The sequence below is a fragment of the Lytechinus variegatus genome, chromosome 4 (assembly GCF_018143015.1).
Source record: "Lytechinus variegatus isolate NC3 chromosome 4, Lvar_3.0, whole genome shotgun sequence".
Lineage (NCBI taxonomy): Eukaryota > Metazoa > Echinodermata > Echinoidea > Temnopleuroida > Toxopneustidae > Lytechinus > Lytechinus variegatus.
In genome coordinates, this window is record NC_054743.1 from 14,717,111 (window position 1) to 14,734,278 (window position 17,168).

General features: G+C 37.2%; 1 protein-coding gene across 2 annotated transcripts in view; it reads right to left on the reverse strand.

The window, feature by feature from the left end:
- Positions 1–1,522: 1,522 nt before the first annotated feature.
- Positions 1,523–17,168, reverse strand: part of LOC121413465 (DNA topoisomerase 2-alpha-like) — a 36,593-nt gene continuing 20,947 nt past the window's right edge. Inside the window, exons 21-33 of one of the 2 annotated variants that reach the window (XM_041606284.1) lie at positions 16,539–16,738; positions 15,799–15,937; positions 14,857–15,052; positions 12,687–12,925; positions 12,373–12,456; positions 11,564–11,767; positions 10,483–10,615; positions 7,605–7,757; positions 7,013–7,252; positions 5,851–5,940; positions 5,351–5,476; positions 4,365–4,447; positions 1,523–3,395 (exon numbers count right to left, since the gene is read on the reverse strand). In XM_041606284.1, the coding sequence (XP_041462218.1) occupies positions 3,213–3,395; positions 4,365–4,447; positions 5,351–5,476; positions 5,851–5,940; positions 7,013–7,252; positions 7,605–7,757; positions 10,483–10,615; positions 11,564–11,767; positions 12,373–12,456; positions 12,687–12,925; positions 14,857–15,052; positions 15,799–15,937; positions 16,539–16,738 (2,070 nt within the window). In that variant the 3' untranslated portion in view covers positions 1,523–3,212. Of the gene's footprint in view, positions 3,396–4,364; positions 4,451–5,350; positions 5,477–5,850; positions 5,941–7,012; positions 7,253–7,604; positions 7,758–10,482; positions 10,616–11,563; positions 11,768–12,372; positions 12,457–12,686; positions 12,926–14,856; positions 15,053–15,798; positions 15,938–16,538; positions 16,739–17,168 lie in introns of both variants that reach the window. The other variant, XM_041606283.1, reaches the window with a different exon arrangement.

The following is a 17,168-nucleotide window of genomic DNA, read 5'->3' on the forward strand; positions in this document are numbered from 1 at the left end:
CATAATTTGATTTTCATTTGTCTTTTATAGGGAATGTAAAGGGTTTTCAGCAGCAGACAGCAAGTTTAGCCAAATTCAATGAAATTTAGTGCAAACTATTACATTGAAATGGATGAAGGATAAAAGAAAAAGAGTACATTTCAACAACTTGGAATACCATGACAGGGGGGGGGGGCCACCCAAAATCCCTCTTATTGGCCTGTGACTCTGTATATACATGCATGTAACTTTTCATTATTTCTAATGGTAAGTTTTATTGAAACACACACTAGCTGTGTAGAAATGTGTATGATTTTTATATAATCATAATTTTGATGTTGGTATTTCTTTCCCACCATCACCTGCTTAAAAACTCTTTATGTTAAAGGGGAAATTCACCCTGACAAAAAATGTTGTTTTATATAGCAGAAATAATACCCCGGTAATGAAAAATATTGGTGAAGGAGTTAGAAGAATCCAGTAAAGAGAGTTATCAGAATTTTCTTAAGATTTGTGACATCATATACAAGCGGCTGCCCCATTTGTTATGTGATATAAAATGCAAAAATTTCATTTTTTGATAATTGTTCATGATTACCAAAAATTTCCTCTTTTTTCAGGAGTGGTTGTGAAATAATTTTTTTCTGTTGATATAATAAAGGTACAAAAAAAAAACGTTTTCATTTCTTTGTAGAAAATGACATTTCATTGATATTTTTAATTCACGATAAATGTGAAGCTGCTCGATGATGTCATCATGTAGCAAATAAAAAAGAACTTTTTAAATCTCTGATGCATTTTCATCAAACCTTCACCAATATTCATTTTTTTACAATAAACATTTTTACAATAAACTTTTTGTCAGGGTGAATTTCCCCTTTAACGCTGCCATCAGTGACAACTACCATCACAACATTAGCCAATTCAAAATCACCATTACTGCATTTGTTATTGTTATGCGAAACGCTCAAAATCACAATGAGAATGCCAGGAATTTAAATACTTTCTCCCCCCCTATTCCTGTGTCTTTTTCCCCTATTCGGATTCCCTCCCTCTATCCCCCCTCACTTTCTCTCTCCCACCCCTATACATATTCTGTCTTGGACTCTCCCTCTTTCCCCTAACCTCTACTGTCTGTCTATCTCCCCCCCCCCCCTCACTCTTCTCCATCCTCTTTCCCTCACTCTATCCCCTCTCTCACTCCTTGTCCCAGTCATTCATTATCCGAAGATCGATTTTAAAAATCCCACAATTTCTCCCGCATAATCCTATCTCTATAGTCTTTAGGGATGCCAGTTGGAATTGATCAGAGGGCCTGAAAATCACCTAGAATACAATATTTTGTACACAAAAATGCTGAAACTATGGCCTGAAAATAAATTGCCAGAGCCTGAATCCAGGCTTTTGCCTGAAAACTGGCATCCCCGAGTCTTCTTTCCTCTATTCTTCCACATAACACACAGGACATGCCCCATGAAGCTCAACCCCATACCTCCCAATGAAGTACCACAATAAAATAAAGCAAGAGGTGTTTGATATTCAAATTGTCTGTTTTAATGCTACACAAGACATCAAACTCATGTTGACATCTAACAGTAAAACAGAACACGGTACAATCATTGTACCACATGACATATTATGAAAAAAACTTGACAAATACATTACATGTACATATCTCAGATATCCTATATCAAGCTTCATGATTAATGAGGTAAGAAGCTGGGTTATTCTTTGAAGTCTGAGATATTTCCAAAGTCCTTGTACAGCAAGGTTGACCATACTTGTTACTTATGTGAAACTACCCATCGGGTGGACATTTGGATATTAGATATAAAGCTCTCCATAACTAAGATGACTGCTTCTGATTCAAATCTGCCTTGACTATGGAAAGCCAGTGACATCATAATTATTAATAGAAGTTATATGTTGGTGCATAGTACTCTTGACATACATGTATTTATGTATGGTTGTGCATATGTAACTTATTAAGCAATCAGCATCCTCCATTTTGTTTACAAAATAAGAGAGCATAAAGTTTCTAGATGACAAACCAACGGCTCATCATATCTAACAAAAATGAAATAAACAGGAATGTGCAGATTTAAATAAATGAATCACTTTTCAAGTAAGTTCATCTATGATTACCTTTCAAATAAACAATAAAAATGAAAGAAAGAAAAATCAACCTTTAATAATTAAAACCATACCATGCAATAATGAAAAAGCAATGGGAACAAAATATAAGAATAATCCAAACACATATTGAAAAAAATAATAATAATGCAATTTCAAAGAAAAATGCACAAAATTGTGCAGAATAAATACGTCTAACATAATATAGAAATGCTAACAGTTCATGAAATACAACAGGATTGATCAAATTGTTGACTCTTGACAATTTCAACGAAACTCATGCTTTCGATTGACTGCAAACAGTGCTATCTTGACTGTTACTATGGGAACTGTGAGAGAATGAAAAGCTTTATAACTTAGTAGCCGGAAAATAGTAGACACTTGAGACATACAAGTGAAAGTTTCCCTAACATATACAAGGAGGTTCATCGAATCCTCAATCACAATAATGAAATCTACAAAATCTTTTTGTAATATGGTAATGAATGAATGAACAAATAAATATAGGAATAGAGTTCCAATTTTCTTGGAGAAATGTAACCCAACTTGTCTGTAATCTGTCAATTAATTCATTTTGAGCAGATTGTATCAATTGTTGTGAAGAAAAATACAAGGGTTAAGAAAATTTTGAAAAGCATTTCAAGTAGAAGACTTTGATTCATATTATTTGATACCAATTTCTTCAGAGACACAATCTATAGTAGACTTTACGCTTCTGAAATTTCATACAAATTTGCACAATTACAACCCATGCTGTATCTGCCATTATGTATATTTCACATGATTTGGGAGGAAAAATAGAGCAGCAAGACAAATATTTTTCTTATTTATTCTTCCAAGCATATCTCGAGTAAAAGTACTTACTTGCTTGAAATTGGAAGGGCTAATTCTGCAATGAAACATGTCCGCTGACCTCTGTCAGAAAACCTCATAACTGTACAATATTTACACAGACAATATGTACAGGACAGACAGAAAAACTAAATTAAATTTGACAGTATTTACAATTATACACAACATAAGATGGAATGACAAACGAATGGAAACTTGTTCCTGTTCATCAAAAGCAAGGTGTAGGTGCTATGGCAGGCATCTCTAGTTTAATAATCATCATCGTCTTCATCATCAGAGAAATTATACTTGACTGTAGCTCTGGCACGACCAGTCTTCTCTCTTGCTGGGACAGTAATGTTTTCATCCATAGCAAACGAAGTTTCATCTTCGTCATCATCTTCATCATCTGACCAGTCAAAAGCCTTCTTCTTAGCCTTCTTGGCTTTGGGCTGGAAACAGACAAAAGAAATATAATCTAATTAGATCAATGCAATCTCAATCTAGTCTGCTTAAGTTACCAAACACCTAATTTTTTTGCATGAAGCACATCTGGGCCCTGTTACATAAAGATTGATGATTGATTGCTGGGCTGAGTTTACAATTGATCATTCACAATCTATGCATTCATTCCACAATCAGCTCCTTGGTCAATTGCATACCTTTGTCACATGGTACTGAATATTGGTTTTGTGGTGTGTTTTTTTTACTTTTCCCATTTAACTCATTGACTACTGTCTTCTGTAATCTCATATTGCCTTGTGCATAGACCACCCTGTTCCAGTAGGCAACAGATTAACACACTTGAAATTAGAGAGAAGGGGAATGTGATTTGTTCAGAGTCAAAACAACTTTATGTCTGTCCCAATTTGAACTGATGCAAGGGGGCGCCGTGGTCTAGTGGTTACGACTCTCGTCATTCAATCAGAGGGACGTGGATTCAAATCCTAGCCAATGCGTGTCTTCGTTCAGCAAGTAATTTACCCACATTGTGCTGCACTCAACCCAGGTTAGGTAAATGGGATACCCAGCAGTATTCCTTGAATGCACTAATCGCTGAAAGCAGCTCATGCTAAAACCGGGGTAATAATAAAAATAATAACAGAGCTGCCAACCTGAACAAGAACATTTCAGTATTTTTAAAGCTGAAAATCAGTATTTTGGTGAGGAAATCAGTATTTTCGAAGAAATACCGTAGGACAACACATAAAACTGAAACTTGAGAAATCAGTATTTTGCATCAAACCATCAGTATTCTTCTCATTTTTCAGTACTAAATACGGAAAATCCGTACTACTTGGCAGCTCTGTAATAACAATGCGCCTTGGAGTAGATTATTTCTAGATAGATGGTGCTACATACATGCCTATTATGATTATTTAATGTTGACAAGTAGCATGTCTTCATAGAAACAGTCTCACCTTTGCTGGTTTCTTTGCAGCAGCTTTCTTCGTAGCAGGCTTCTTAAAGGCATCATCCGAGTCTGAGGTAGTTGAAGACTGTACAGCTAAAAACGAGACAGTAAAATGAATGGTCATTACAAGCAAAACATCCCTGTAGACCTAAATACACAATTCATCGTAGAGTTGAGTAGCTCGATACCCTTTTTCAGTAGGAATATAACCATTAAAGCTAAATGAAAGTAGTTGAATGATCAGTAAAACACTGATTTCGTGACTAAGTCTGTAAAACCAAGGTTAAGTATTACTATCTCATTGTGGATCTAGATCTGGTACAGTTACATAAACTGAAACAGATAGGCATACGTGGGACAGTGTATATTATTATTGCTGGAATAAAGACCCGACAGAAGTGCCCGAATCTGCGCTTATTTTGCTCATTTCTCAGCAATTACACAATTTCTTCCAGAACCCTTTGGCACATATTTTTTATTCATACAAACAGACACCTGGGTGGTCATTATATTGGATTCTGTAAAAAGTCATTTTGAGATTGTTACCAAAACTGGCATTTATCTTTGACCAAGGTACTAACAAAGACTGTAGCTCAAGGGATAATGTAATCCTAATAGCATACTCTCATGTAGGACATTAACGCACTCCATATTTTAGATTTCCATGACATTATACAGACAGAAAAAGCGCCGGTTCTCCAAACAGAATGAGGCTGTCCTTCAAGTGTAGGTAATATTTCCTGAGCCCTGCCATACAAATAGTTAGTTACAATTACAATTCATTTCCAATTTTTTTTAGATATGCAACAGGAATATTTAACAATTGCAATTTGATTTACTCAATAAAATTTTTATCAGCTCTTTTGCCCATTAAACTTCCTTCATGACACAAATATTCTGAAAACTACCCCCCCCCTTTCTGCGAATTCTCTTGACACCAGTCTGCTGTGTAAACACCAACATAAAAGCTGTTCTCCTTCATCACAAACTCACTTTTCTTCGCTGACTTTGAAGCTGCTGGTTTCTTGACAGGAACCAATTCATCTTCTGATGATTCCATCTTTCTCTTAGGGGCTGCCTTCTTGCCAAACATGTCTGTGATTGAAGGCTGCTTTTCATCTGGGAAATATACCAATTCAAAAACGATAAACATTACAGTTCTCTCTACACAAACAAAAGTAACTTCTTTTATCCAGTATGTTGTTTATTGAGTTGATTGTTATGTTTTGCAATTACTCTGCGCATTTAATACTTCCCAGAACTGTTTGTAAATTAACCCTTACAACCTGTGCTGCTGGTCAATCAGAAATACAAATTAATAAAAATACAATGCTTCCTTAATTTCCCCTTTTCATTATTTTTCTGTCTGAAACCCACCACCTCCCCCTTCTCTCTCCCATTCTCCATTACCTCTCTGCCTCTATATCTCCCTTCCTCTATGTTCTCTTGTCTATTTTCTCTCATTCTCTTGTCAATGATCTCTTTTAACCTACCCTTCTCCTTCTTAGATTCCTTGCTCTTTGTCGCCTTGGCCCTGGGTTTCTTGGCAGGTTTGGCTGCTGGTTTGGGGGAAAGGTCCTCATCTATTACAAGAGGTAATGACAAAAAAAAGAGAGACATGAAGCGCGTAAAATCTTAAATAACTGATGCAGCTATCAGCACCAAGACAGTAAACCCAGTCTTCTACAACATAGTGAAAGATTTCATGTATGCACATATGATACTGTTGCTCTTTTCCCTGTTCCCCACACAAAGATTCTAGAGACTCCTTAGGGGTAATACAGCAGAAGGGGTAAGTACCATATTCGTGAAGGACAAAAATGTCAAAATCACACCACTTTCTAATTACTTCCATCTGGCTTGTGCCCCATCTTACAAAGAGTTGCAATTGATCCAATCAATCACTGTTATGGAAAGCCAGCAAATTAAATGCATGTTTGTTCCAAATTTTTTGCTAGATATGATGTATATTCATAAATTCATGACTTCATGACAATTTGGTGTCTTCTCCTTTGTTAACAAAGGACATTTTGCAAATTTCCTGTTGAAAAAATTATGATATTGATGGATTTTCATAGTTACGATTAATTGGATCAATTGTAATTCTTTGTAAGACAGGGCACAGGGGTCTGTTTTATACTAGTTATTATGGTGACTGCAATTGAAATCTTGATCTTGATTGGCTGTTTGTCCCTGTAACCATGGTAATTAACATAAAGACAAATTTACCAAATACGTAACATTTTATGAAATAGGCACAAGGATTACGCCTTTAGGGGCCCTTTCCCCACCTCCCTGAAGGAGGTGACACCCCCCCTTGAATAAGGGCCACCTTTCTTTACGATCTTCCACATCTACCACCCTGGTGATTCCGTGTCTAGCCGGCTCAAGCATTATGGAAATCTGGCTTTTAGCCATGTAGCTCCAGTTATGTGGGATAGACTGCCAAGGACTTTCAGGAATTTGATTTAAAACATCACCTATTTACACAAGCATATTACAGACGTCCTTATTTTATGAATGTTTGATGATTATGATTTTGAAAATTTCCAATGTTTTTTTTTTATTTAATATGTAGCACCTTGAGTAATGATTCATTAGAAAGTGCGAATTAGAAAGACTTATTATTATAAACATTACATAGCTGAAACACACCTTTCTTGGAGCTGGCAGTGCTTTGGGTGTCCATAGCATCATCATCCTCATCATCAGAAGCAATGATTGCCTTCTTGCTTTTCTTCTTGGCTGGTGGAGCAATGAATGACCCATCGGCATCACCGTCGTCCTCATCAGCGAGGTCCTCTAACTTAATGGAGTCGTCCGACATCTCGCGTGGCATGGACATCTCAATGTCGTCCTCCTCTTCATCGCTAAAAGTAAATTCTATCTTGGCAGCTAGAGATCACAAAAACAAATGGAATATCTTAAAATTCTGCCAAGAAAATGACTTCAAAGTGCATAAAATATCATTGATTTCCTAGAGTGAAGAATATAAATGAACAATACTGGTATTAATGTTACTTTTATCCTCAGTAATCTCAATTTTTCTTCGAGAAGCATTTCATCTTTGACCAATTGCAAATGAACTCATATATTGCATGTGGTATGGTGACTTTTGTTTATAGTGCTTCTAACTATTCATAATTATTCTTATAAACATCCTTGAATACCAAACACTGCACATTCTTGTCTAATAGGCAACAGGTAAGTGGATAAATTCTGGTGAAATAAACTTTAATTTCCTTACAAGCCAATCGCTTTGGAGCCTTCTCTTTCTTGACTAGGGTGGAGCCAAAGTAGTCATCATCGTCGGATTCCGAATCTAATTTCTTGGTAATTTTCTTGATGGGTTTGAGGGACAAGGTTGATTGTTTCTTGGACTTGGTAGCTCCATCACCACCTGGGTTGTACAAACAGAGTGAGAAGGAAAAGGATAGATCATGCATCTATAAATACCACTAACTTAAGGCGACCGCACACCTTACGATTGGTCTGCGACCCGATTTCAGAATAAAATGCAGAATTCGATGCTAATATTGAGACTTGGAATATCTTACTGTGTAATGTTCTAAATCATCGTACGAATACCTATGTTCAAATCTGTGACTATGCTGTCATCCTTCTTAGAATAAAAGCGAATCTAATATCTAGTCATAATGACGTTATAGCAGTCGTACGATTGGCTACGATTTGAAACTAATTTGACCTTTACTCCAAACTAAAGGCAAGCAATCTTTCAAAATGGTTATATTAGTATTCTTTCAATTAATTTAACCTCAATTTACATATTCATTATATGCTCCATTTACATATTCAGAAAATGAGCAAAATGCGATTTGTTCCAAAATCAGATCGCGAACAGTCGTAAGGTGTTTGGTGGCCTTCAAGGACATGAGAATACATCCTCTTTTTCACAATCACCGTTTTGGTGAGTTTCCTTCTTATTATTGCATCAGCAACTGCGCCAACTGGGCAATTCCACAAATTAATCCACCTCATTGTACCTCCAACCCAATTTACCCCTGTTCATTCCTTCACTTCACAGCTATCGAAAGAAATAATAATTTGAGAGCATTACAGAATTAAATAATTTCAGGAAGACTGACATATTCATGTATGGATTCTGACATTCACATTTTATGGAATTGCCCATCTACAACAAAGGTCGGATGAAGCTTGTAGCCTCACAAGCGAAAGCTTACAAAAAACCATGTACAATTTTTATTAAGCCTGAGTCGAATCGATTTTAAAATCGGTGTTCGATCAATGTCATCGAACACCGGTGCAGATTTTGCAAAATCGGTGCATCGAAAAAAAAAAATATGTCGGCCGGCCAATTCGTTTGGTTTACACAATCAATCATCAAAATATCAGTAATGTCCAACTTTACTACTACTTACTTGATTTCTATTGCCCCCAAAATGAAACCGATTGAGTAATTATGATGCTATTCACCATTAATTTGAAGTTTATTTCGATCATAGTTCGAGTCTTACTCGTCTGCTCGTGCCGAGATAATTTATGCACGATGAATTCATGAATGGAATGGAAGTCATGGCCATCGATCGTGCATGCGCAGTACTGTTCTTTAATCAAACCAGAAAATGGCCGGAAATTGACGCGATCAACGTAAAATAAATCTTGCTTTCATGAACAATATTAATATCATGACCATAGAACATTATTTAATCGTAATATTTAACAATAATTTGCATATGATAATCATTAATATGAATTTAGAGCTTGATGTGAAACGTTTGTATTTCGTTTCAATTTTCAATGGCGGACATCTCATGACGATCGACTTGACTTCGAGCTAGTGCACTTGTCTAAAAAAAATAATCATCACATCAGGATTGATTCTCGAACATTGTCTACATGCAAAAACTCTGTTCAAGTTCGTAATATCACCATATAATAACATTTTACATGGCAAAACAGAGAAAATTGCGTTTGATTTTTTTTCCCATCAATTTGAAGCTAGTTTGTGGCTCTGATTTCATGAATGGGAAAATATGTCATACGTCATCGAACACGCATGCGCATTGTGCTTATTTTCTCGGAGCTTGGAGGAGACGTCCAGAGATGGAATAACAATAGAAATAATCCGGCCAGTATTAATTCTTCCATATGAACATAACATACTTTGCTGACATCGTCAATATTCTTAGTATGACCATGAAATCTTGTTAATAATTTAGACGAATTTAGGGCTCGATTCGAAACATTCGTATTTATTTTGATCGCATGCTCAATTGCGTCTAAAAAAATGGATTGTCATTATCAGGATTAATTCTCGAACATCGTCATAACTCATATTCCACAATCTTTCCTCACAATCGTTATATCAGCATTGAATAGCAATTCAAATGACCATCCAGAGAAAATTACGTATTTATTCCCATAAATTTATTTGGAGCTCATTTTGGATCCAACTACACAATCTCAGGCAAGTTACAGCGCTCTCCGTTGATTGCACTTGTTTGCTGGCGCTGACGTCAAGCACGCCTGTCGTTTCGGCAGAGTGAGTGTACGGAGCTGCGGACGGGCTGGTGAATGGACTGCGAATGCTAGTTGACCGAAAATCATTCGGATCGACTCTGCGTGATTCATGTCTTTATTATTGTTTCATTTTAAACTTATATGTTGTCATCTGCAAATATCATTGTTGAAGATATTTTGGGAAGAATTCTGCTTTGGTCCCCGGACTTTTTTTGGTGTGCTTTGTGATCATGGAAAATACAAACGAACTTTGCTGTCATCTGCTTGTGCAACGCTCACCGGGCCAACGCCAGCGCATACCGTCAGTGCATAGTGCATATGCAAAGCGCATCGCATCGACGCAAAAACAAGACTAAATTTTCCCCGCCTTCAATATTCGATGCATCGATGTTCGATCGAATTAGAGCTGTCGAACACCGGTTTTCAAAATAATCGATATGACTCAGGCTTAATTTTTATTATGATGTTTTATGAAAAACATGTCTGAAAAGAAAGAATAGAATTGGATATGGTGTATTTAGTTCTTTGCTTCAGAACACTGTAGAATCAGACTGACAATGACCCTTGGAAATATGGGCTGAAATTCATCAAAAAATCACATTCAGGATTTGAAAAAAACTAACCTGATTTAGCTTTGGCAAGTCTCTCCGCCAATGAGAGCGGTTCTCTATCTTCTTCAGGAATCTCTGGTTCCGTCTTGATTTCTTTCTTGATCTCTTTCTTGATCTTCCCTTCTCCCGGTTCAGCCTTCACCTTCTGTTACAATCACAAACAAAAAATCAATTCACTTCATAATGATGGTGTTATGAAACATCAAAGGATCAGAGTTAAAAAAACATTACACATGTAAATCTCCCTTGGTCAAATTTCAAGGGACTATAGAAACCTGGGCCCTGTCTTACAAAGAGTTACGGTTGCTCCAATCAATCGTAACTCTACGGAATTCCATCAGTGTCATAATTTTTCCAAAAGGAAACTTGCAAAACGTCTGTTATTAACAAAGGAGAACACACCAAATTGTCAAGTAATCAATGAATTTATGGATATACATTCATATCTAGAAAATCTTTTGAACAAACTTGCATTTTATATGTTGACTCTGCTGGCTTTCCATAGTTGCAATCAATCAGATCAATCGCAACTCTTTGTAAGACGGGCCCCAGTTGGACTACCGCAGAAATTGAGTTTAACAGATTCTGGTCTAGAATAAAGCTCTGAATCAGACTATTAACGCAACTAAAGCAGAGCTGCCAACCTGAACATTTCAGAAGCTGAAAATTCATTTTGGTGAGGAAATCACTATTTTTTAAATGAAATACCATTGGACAAGATATAAAACTGAAACTTTAGAAATCAGTATCTTGCATGAAAGTCCATTAGTATTCTTCTCATTTTTCCCTACTAAATACGGAAAATAAGTACTACCCGGCAGCCCTGCTAATGGAAAGTCACCACATGGAGTGTCTACTGTGTATCAATAACAATCTACACAGTCAAAATAATTACAGGCTTTTTCAGAAGCTTATCGCATAAACCCCATAGTAGCCGTGCTAAAGCCAGTGTAACATTATGCAGCACATAGAAACGTTCTATTAGGTGCTATATAAATGTTGCAAATTATTATCATTACAAACTGACTTTAAATGGATCAAACAAAGTGAATTTTCTCCAGAAGCAAAATAAGAGGGATGAAATTGCGTGTACCTTTGCTCTCTTCTTCTCTCCCTCAACAGCCTTCCTGAGGGCTGGATCAATGCGTGGAACAACACGACGTCCCATTGGGGATGGTTTCGTCTCTTCTTTGGCTAGAAGCTTCTGCTTACGTGGTTTGGCCTTGCCCTTGGCTCCCTTTGCGCCAGCCGAGATGACCGCTGTCGATTCATCCTCTTTCTCCTGGGCCTCAACACGCTGTCAACAAACAAAACAATCGCATGTTTCATGGGAATGATTGGAAAGATACAGATAACTTTGCTGAAGTTGAATCTGTTGCGACCACAGAAATCTATTCGCTTAGGAGAAATTTGACTCAGAAGATGCATATAAAATGTTTTACAGAATCTGATTTGAAAAATTGCTTTTACTTAGAAATGCAAGTTTATCAAAGGAACATCAAGAAAACATAAAGAAAAAGCAGATAAGTAACATGTTCAGTTTTTCAACAACGTATAGTATTTTCTGTTGTTACTGCTTTCCTTATATTACACGATCCATGAAGTTCCATCAATTTTCATGTGCACAACTGCTAAGTCAAATCTCTTGGGGTATCAGAATTCTATTTTACAGAGGAAAGAAATTAACCTCAGGTAAAACACAAATAGCATAATCTAGTCTAAAACTTGTTTTGACATTAGTGATTATTTGAATCATGAAGTGTTAAATTCTAACTTGTTAACAATATTACAAATGATAGAATTCTTACAACTTTGTAACTAGTCAATTAAAATTGTAATGGTTTCAGTAACTTTCCAATCACAAAACTGGGCTCTGATTTTCGCTCAGTTACATGGACTTACATCAAGCTCAGCGGAGAACAAATCTAGATCCTCAGTCCACAGCATACTAGCTGTCTTGCCCTTCAAAATCTCCAGCTCACGTGCCTGCAGAAAAAAAACAGAAAGTAAAAAAACACATCCTGGTTATAAAAAAGCACAGCTGCGAACTTCACAAAACAAGAAACAGTGTATCATGTTAATTGTAATGCAAGGGGAATGTAGACCTTGGTGATTACATCCGTTGTTAAATTTTCAATTCACTGCGCTTCGGACTACACACTTGAATACCATGGATGAGAATGATCAGCTCCACTGAACCAACAAAGATACCTTACCTTGTCATCCCTGTTCTTCAGAAGCTCGTCCTTCTTCTCCTTCGTCAGACTCCACAGGGCCATACCAAGGAGGTAATTGTAGTCCGGTCCCGATGCGGGCGTGGCCTCTTCGGCTCCCTCGTCCTCTGTATCCTCCCCACCTTGCAGCTTAGCCTGGCTCTCCTTCCATGCCTTGACTGGGTCCGAGTCATAGCCACGTTGGATGAGCACCTGGATCATGTCCTTCTTAGGCATGTTCTCTGTTATCAAAGGAAATCGACAGAGCGTAAAGGCAATGAGACTGATGTTCTTCCTGTGCCCTGAAACAAAAAACTTAACTAACGATCGTATGGTTGATTTTTAAGACTGATTTCATATACAGATCGATTCTATCATTAACAAAAATCAATTATGCTTCCACTTTGTGTTACAGGCCTCAAGACAAGGGGAAACTGATAAGATTATCTGGACTGGATGTTTGTTCTAATATAATTTTGAAATGAACTCGGTCTATCTACCAGGGATTCAGTTAGGCTCAGTGGTTGCTCCTCCACCTCATGAAAGCGAGGTCATGGGTTCAATCCCAGGCCAAGTCATACCAATTTTTTTTAAATTGGACCTTCTGCCATTTAATCAGGCGCTTGGTGTGTTTTAATGGAAAGGGGTAATAATATATCAAGTTATGAAATGGCCTGCAGGAAGACCAGCAAAATGAGCTGAAGTGGCTACTCTTGGTATTATCAACCGTATCAGACATCTGAGCTGGTAATTAACAAAATTTAGATTTTCTGAATATTCGGAAGGGATTGGTACATTGTTTATATTTTTCTCTGTCTCTATGTGCATACTTACTTTCTATGCAGATACCTTCGTATTTATCCTGGTATCTCATCCGGGTGTTTAAGGATAAGTAGAAAGAGATACGCTTCATAATGATCCGCGCAGCAACAATTTTAAGTCATAATAAAGACTGGATCGGGGCACTGGATATGTGTCCCTAGGGACGCGATCTTATAATTACAAGAACGTCATAATAGGAAAGTGCAGAGCCTAGACCCCTGATAGACATGTAAACATGACAAGAGCCATATTCTTGAAAGAAATATCTTCATTTTCATGATTTTGCTCTAGATGTCTGATTTGGATAATAATAAAAATAATGACTGGCTCTTCTTTACGAGAACATCAAATATATTGCCCTTAACCCTAAATAGACTGGGCTGTTTCGACGCCTAAGAAGACTGGGGGGGGGGCTGATTCAGCCCCCCCTCCCCCCTTATGATCTCGGCCATCGATCGCGCGACCGCGACGAAAATTGGCACGTGTGTTCCCATAGCATTATCTACAAAACTATAATATCAAATTCTGCAAAAAATCTCATTGCTCATTAACTATGCTAATTTATGCATAAAATCATAACTTTGCTCTAATTAATGAAATAATGCCCCTAAAATGCAAATTTTTGTTTCACATACTCTAGATAGGCATCTGATCAAATTCATTTTAAAAAATGTCAACATCACATTTATTTTCTTATGTATTCTATTGTTTTCTAAATTTCTTACGTATTTCTTTGTTTTTCGACTTTTTGTTTTTTATTGTTTTTTCAAAGGAAATTATTGGGGACTTTATTTTGACCATAAAAAAAGATAAAATAAATCGATTTGATGCAGTAAAAGGAAAAATAATGATACATTTATGAATTTTGGCTAAAAACATTATTTGCATTGGATTTGTACACAAATTCACGTTTTTGAGTAATTTTGGTTCTGCATGCACTTACGAAATGTTGCGTAATTTTGAAACAGCGAACCAGGGGGTCACAATTTTGGTCTCAAAAGTTGCGCGAGACTTGAAAGTAAAATTCAGCGAGCGACGCGGTAGAAAAATTTCAAGCGGCGGATTTATCGCGAAAAATGTCGAGGGGGGGGGGGGGCTGAATCAGCCCCCTCCCCAGTCTTTTTAGGGTTAAAAGTACCATATTGCCCTCGTCTAAAGACTCTGGGCCAACATAATTCTTTTGTGGGCAATATATATGATGTTCCCTCACGGCCAGTCAATATTATATAATTATTATTATCAATATTATAATTATCAATATGTCATTACTTTGGTGGCAAAACAGCAGACCGCCGATGACCACCAATTTCAGTAGAGAGGATGAGGTGGAGGGTGAATGGATAGAGCTTACCGATCTTGATCTTTCCTTCAATCTTCTCCAAGATGAACCTTGCCTGGTTGTTGAGCCGGGCGGATTCGGCCTCAAGGATTCCTTGTAGGTAAGCCTTGCGTCGGTGGTACAGCTCCATACGCACCGCAAAGAACTCTCGCAGGATTTCAACTACGTTGTCATAGCGACGGATGCAACCATGGCTGTCAAACAAGACCTGGGGGTGCAGCATAAAGAGATACGATTGATGTTTACAATTACTTGTGTGACATATTTTATGCAGTTTGTCGTACATGTAGACTAACAGCTCCAGATAATCAATGTACTAGTATTATATCTTTCATCTATTAATCCAAGCCTTTATCTACATATCAATCATTGCATTGCTATCATGACGTGGAGCGATGTGGCCCAGTGGATTAGTCTCTGGACTTTGAAACAGAGGGTAGTGGGTTCCAATTCCTGCCATAGCGTAATTTCCTTTGGCAAGGAATTCATCCACATTGTGCTGCACTCAACTAAAGGTAAAGTGAAATGCCGAGAGCTGGAAAGCTGCTTGAGCTTCAGCCGGGGTAATAATATCCAAGTCCTTTGGAAGCACATAGAGACGTTATTCATAATGTGTTATGCACTATACAAGAACTGACTATTATTATTATTATTGCAATGTAGGTCTCATTCAGGATCTTTAAAAAATTATCATACTTTCTTATGGGGAAATAACATAAGACAATCAACATTTTCTTGTATGTAGAACACTCACTATTGTCCATTATTAATTCTTCTAATTTACTAGTCAAGCCATGATAATTCATAAAGCAATACACCTTTTCATAAAAGGCACATAATTTTAGGCAGGTACTTCTCTTAGCGGGTGAGAAGTATGTACTACATGGAATTTCAATTAACAAAAAAAAAACACCATCCAACACCTCAAAATAGTGTGTTCAGAAAAATCCTTACCATGACATTTGCTTGAGAGATGGTGGATTGGAGTTTGAAGGTCTTATGCAGTCCTTGTTCCTCAGCCTTCAGAAGCTTATCCTCGCTCATCTTGATCACAAACTTTACAGTGGTATCGGTATGATACTCCTTGTAGTCCCTGAAGTATGAAATTATGTACTGTTAGTAGAAAAGTGGTTACCCTTACTCTAAAGGGCAAATCCCCATTTTCCTTATTTCTTATTTCACTCAAGAACTGCTCATGTCATGATAATAGCATTGAACAAAACCTAGTAAGTAGAGACAACTCGTACAGGTAGATTCCACAAACAAGGAGTCGGACATGCACATTCATGGAATCGCAGAGCTGCCAACCTGAACAAGAACAATTCAGTATTTCAAAGGCTGGAAATCAGTATTTTGGTGAGGAAATCCGTATTTTCACAGGAATACCATAGGACAAGACATAAACTGAAACTTAAGAAATCAGTATTTTGCATGAAACCATCAGTATTCTTCTCTATTTTCAGTACTAAATACGGAAAATCAGTACTACTTGGCAGCTCTGAAATCGCAATGCTTGATTCCCAATCATTCACATGCATATCATGATTGCATATCTGTAATGTGCTATGCACAGTTCCTGATCAAGATCAAAATTTTGGAGGGTCAAACAATGTAAAGGCAGTCCTAAATCAATTGATGATACATTCTGTCCCAGTTTTTTTAAGAGAAAAGGAAAGAAATACAAAATGATTTACGTGATCATGGGTTGGACTTTCTCGGATCCATGCAGCATGGGTTCTAGGACCTGTTCTTTGTAGACCTGGGTCCAGGTTCTTACAGGAAGCTCGGTAATCTCAATGGTGTTGTTGTCGATGACCGATACCTCTCCGCTGACCACAAAGCGGTTGGCCTCGAGCTCTTCAATGGTTCCTTTGAATCCCTTGTATGATGGAATCTGAAATGAAACAAGATATTAAAGCTCATGTTCATGTAGACATATAAATAATTGATTTGAACATGATTCGTATAAAGTGTATCTCTGATCAAATGAAAACAAAAATTCATGATGCTTTATCATAGCAAAATCACAAATTGATATGATAAAACAAATGTCCTATTAATGTGAAGCTTAGGGTCTCCTCTTCGGTGACACATCATATGCTCCAGTGACATATATCTCTGAGGGCATAGGATCGTAACAGAGTTTTTGGTTCAGAATAATGTAAAGATTAGGAATAGGGTTGGTTTTGGAGGTAAGGTTTTATGTTTGGCTTAACATGTAGAGTTTCAATTGTCGTCAAAGCAAATGTCATGCAACCCTCCCCATTAGCTGATGCAATAGATGATTAGCATCAGCACTTGGTCTTTATGGACATGTTCAGGGA